This window comes from Nilaparvata lugens, unplaced genomic scaffold, assembly GCF_014356525.2.
Source record: "Nilaparvata lugens isolate BPH unplaced genomic scaffold, ASM1435652v1 scaffold6756, whole genome shotgun sequence".
Lineage (NCBI taxonomy): Eukaryota > Metazoa > Arthropoda > Insecta > Hemiptera > Delphacidae > Nilaparvata > Nilaparvata lugens.
Window position 1 is genome coordinate 2,186 of NW_024092507.1, and position 4,402 is coordinate 6,587.

The 4,402-nt window shown below is 35.0% G+C and overlaps 1 protein-coding gene across 1 annotated transcript; it reads right to left on the bottom strand.

Moving 5' to 3' along the window:
* Nucleotides 1-659: 659 nt before the first annotated feature.
* Nucleotides 660-3,947, bottom strand: LOC120356429 (glycoprotein 3-alpha-L-fucosyltransferase A-like; the record flags this gene model as incomplete). Its single annotated transcript, XM_039445371.1, has 2 exons — nt 3,765-3,947; nt 660-972 (listed from the first exon to the last, which is right to left on the bottom strand). Coding segments are annotated over exons 1-2 (405 nt in total), but the record flags the coding sequence as incomplete, so codon positions are not given.
* Nucleotides 3,948-4,402: the final 455 nt, after the last annotated feature.

The following is a 4,402-nucleotide window of genomic DNA, read 5'->3' on the forward strand; positions in this document are numbered from 1 at the left end:
AGAAAATGTTATTGTGCACCTTACTGTACGGTACCGCGTCTATTGAATATTATTTCAAGTTTACATCAGATATCGGACTCTAGAATTGAGAGTTCTTCAACTTTTCGATTCTGCCAACCGAAAAAACCCTTAGCTATTGAAAAATATTCTCGTGCACCTTACTATTGTACGACCAGCCCTTACTCCGCGTCTATTGAATATTATTTCAAGTTTACATCGGATATCGGACTCTAGAATTGAGAGTATTTTGAGCTTTTCGATCCTGCCAACCGAAAAAAACCCCCTAGCTATTGAAAAATGTTCTCGTGCACCTTAATATTGTGCGACCAGCCCTTACTCCGCGTCTATTGAAATTGAATATTATTTCAAGTTTAGATCGGGTATCGGACTCTAGAATTGAGAGTTTTTTCAACTTTTCGATCCTGCCAACCGAAAAAAAACCCCTAGCTATTGAAAAATGTTCTCGTGCACCTTAATATTGTGCGACCAGCCCTTACTCCGCGTCTATTGAAATTGAATATTATTTCAAGTTTAGATCGGGTATCGGACTCTAGAATTGAGAGTTTTTTCAACTTTTCGATCCTGCCAACCGAAAAAAAACCCCCTTAGCTATTGAAAAATATTCTCGTGCACCTTACTATTGTGCGACCAGCCCTTACTCTTGCGCCAGGTGCCGCTGGTACAAACCCCCGCCCCCTCCACCACTCGTTGATGTCCCGGTAGGACTTTGTGGGGTAGTCATCGTGGACCATGGCACAGACCCGGCAGAAGAAGTGGGTGTTGATGAACTCTCCCATGCCCTTCCACTTGAAGTAGGAGTTGTAGAGGTCGTCATCCTGGTCCAGCTTGTGGAGGTACTCGGCCAGCTGTTTGGGCGACTCAAAGTCGTCCACGTGGATGTAGGAGTGACGTGGCGCGCTTTTGGCGTAGTCCTCGGGTGGCGCGCCCATCACGATTGGGAGCACGTTACGTCTGTGGATGAGAAACATCAACGGAATAATTAATAAATGAGCTTTAGAGAACTTAACGAGTACTATAGTGGTGAGGTCCACGTTATAATGGCAGTATTTGATTAACATTGGTGTTGCTATCCTATGTATCAATGTATAAATAAATAAATAAATATAGCGCTATCCTTTTCTAGCTCCGCAATGATGCCATATCGTTTTTCAATAATCAAGATCTATAATTTATATACGAAATATTCGATTTCAATTATTAAATGTATTATTTTAATCATTGAAACATTTTGTTTGACAACTGAAATGTAATTGATCATTTTCAACATGGATGAACAGTTACCGGTATTACACCAGCTATCTTCTATAGAAGGCAGTGGTAAGGCAAAAAATCGGCAAAGCTGTCTTTCCCGACTGCCATTACAACTTGAACCTCACTATAGCCATGACAGTCCTACTAAAGACAATAATTTTAATTTTCAGAGACTTGAATTTCAATGAGCTGGAAAACCAACTGAACATTAGTATACTGTAGAGCAAATAATAATAATAATAATAATGTCTCGACCAGAGACATTATTATTATTATTATTATTATTATTATTAAATGGGTATGTATTCAGTTTCAAGATAGTGGCTACGCCCTCCTACAATTTCTACTTAAATACAATCTATACTACGAGAATCAATATTTTTGTAATGAATTCAATTGCCAAACTTTGTAAAGTTATTTTTTAGTTTATACTTTCCTGTTTTTATTACATTACATATTATTGTCTTTTTCTTTATTTATTTCGAACTTCGAATGTCATAAAAATTCCTAGTAAACTTACCTAATTATGTTCTTAATATTGTTTTTGTGATTGGGCACCCGCCGAAAAACCTACAGGTTTGGCAGGACCCTAAATTGTTTTTTTTTTTGAAATTGTGAATAAAATTTGATTTGAATTTGAAAAAAAAAAAAATTCAACTAACTGACAAAACATCATTCTCTTCCAAAGTAATTATAATTATTGTCTCTCCAAAAACAAGATCGAAAGAAGTAGAAGATAGGCTACAGTTCATTAATGAGGTATTTCATATAGGAAAGATGAAGCTGGATTGCCCCCTGTGGGTTGGGGGAACTTTGAGTCGAACATCGTACTCAAGAATGTGTTAATAAAAACCGGAATTCACCCACAGTACCCCTGCTTGTCGCAGGAGGCGACTAAAAGGTGATGAATGGGATGTTAGTAAAGGTAAAAACTCCTGGTTCTTTTAAAGAACACAGGTATCGGTTTGCCTAGCTAACATACTACTTGGGAACACAATAAGCTTCGGTTGACGTGTGGGGTTCTTTGAACCTTTAGATCCTTGAATCCGTCCCTTCATAAACAATAAATAACAAGCTGGATTCCCATGCCTCAGTGACAGTGAACAGTGAAAATATAATCCTCATAAGTTCTAATAGCATTAGTCATAATCGCTCGGTCGGACTGATTGGGAATAGTTCAATTAGAGCTTATGGGAATTCATTTCATCCATTTATTGTATAGAACACCATAATCATAATACAATTATGACATTGGAGGAAAAACTAGGCTGAGCCTGTACTATTTCTCTTCAAAAATTTTGAAAAAATGTTTATGTTGTCCAAAAGTTAAGGTTATGCAATCACACACTGCTTCGTCACATGATTTTCGGTCCAGGAATAATGATTTGAAAATTTTGAATTTTGAAGGATGATGTTATACTCTAAATGAATCACAGAACGTATCACTATAAATTAAAAACTTTAGAAATATTGCACTTTTATTTGAAAAATTTTAATACAAAATCAAAAACCTACTCACTATTAGTTATTTACAGCGGAAATATATACATACATTAAACATAATGGTTGAACATTACAATTGGTAATACAGATACATACCTTAAGCATAATAATTGAACATAGATAATAATATTAAGCATGTAACAGAAAAAACCACAGTGCATCCCTCTTTAGGCTAAACCTGTGTTGAGGGATTTCTCGCTCTCTAGTTGAGTCAACTTAATTATAATACAATAACAATTTTGAGGTATCAAACAATAAGTAAATTTTATACAATAATCAGTGTGCTTTTCACAAGATGGGATTATGAATCTTTAACATAAATTACATTTGAATGAAGACAGCAAAAAAATGTAAATAATATTACACCTCTATTAACGTTTTTCTTCATAGAAGCGATTAAGTCTATTCTTAAACAAATTGTAACTGGGTGCATCTGATATATCTGATTGCAGTTTATTGGAAAGTCGTGGTCCCTTAGCAAAAGCATGTAAGGAGGCCACTCTACTTCTTGTGAAGGGTTCTTTTAATTTATTAGCAAGATTTCGACGAGTGGAATATACATGTTCATCCATAACTGGAAACTCTGAACGTCTTAAATACACAAACTTCAAAAGATTTATTTCAAATAGGGTATCAACATTAAAAACGCCAAATTCTCTATACAATACTTCGGTTGGATATCCTATAGGTCTCTTTAAACATATTTTTATTATTCTTTTATAAAGAATTATGAGAGGTTGCAAAATTGAACTCCCACAACTTCCCCAGGATACAATACCATAGCAGATAATTGACTGTAACAGTGCCAAGAATACCATTCTTAATTGATAGATAGGAAGGACATTCCTTAATTGAACGAATTTATAAATTAATTTCCTAAAATTCTTTAGTAAATAATTATATTACTATTATATCACTGTCAGTGTGTGTGGAAATCCAGCTTAAGGCTACATTATCTCTCATCTATGGATATAATGCTGTGTACTCACCCAAGACCATTGACAAAGAACTTTTCAGTGATGTAGTCCTTGCAGTTGGAGTTCTCGAAGGCTAAGTAGAACTTGTACTTAGTGTCCAACATCTCGAAACACTTCTCTGCCGCAGATCGAGGGCAATTCAGTCGTCCGCAAGCACCATATATATCAACCTAAAATATATTTGTACACTCTTTTATATGAATAGGAATATCTGAAAATCTACATAACAATGAATGAAAGTTACTTATTTCTTATTGTAATAATGTCAAAAACATTTACTATTTATGGGATATCACACCGAGATTTTTTGTGTAGACAATGATATATTTTTCAAACCCAATCAGTTTTGAAGGCTAATCAATGATATAAGTATTCATGTGAATCAACTTCTAATAACATTTCAATGAGAGAAGTCCTGTATGATATTTCAGGGGTGCTAAACCCTCAAGTAAATGAGAGCCAAATGCAATTTTAAATGAATAGTAGGGGGCCCAAGCCCCCATATATTACCTGTATTGTAAATTTTCTGCCCTCTCCTAAATAGCTAATAAAATTGAATACTTATAAAATCTCGAATAATTTCGACCTAGGAGACTGGTGGGATGTTAGGATTGAGATAAAATGATACATTCATAAGATTGAAACGGATG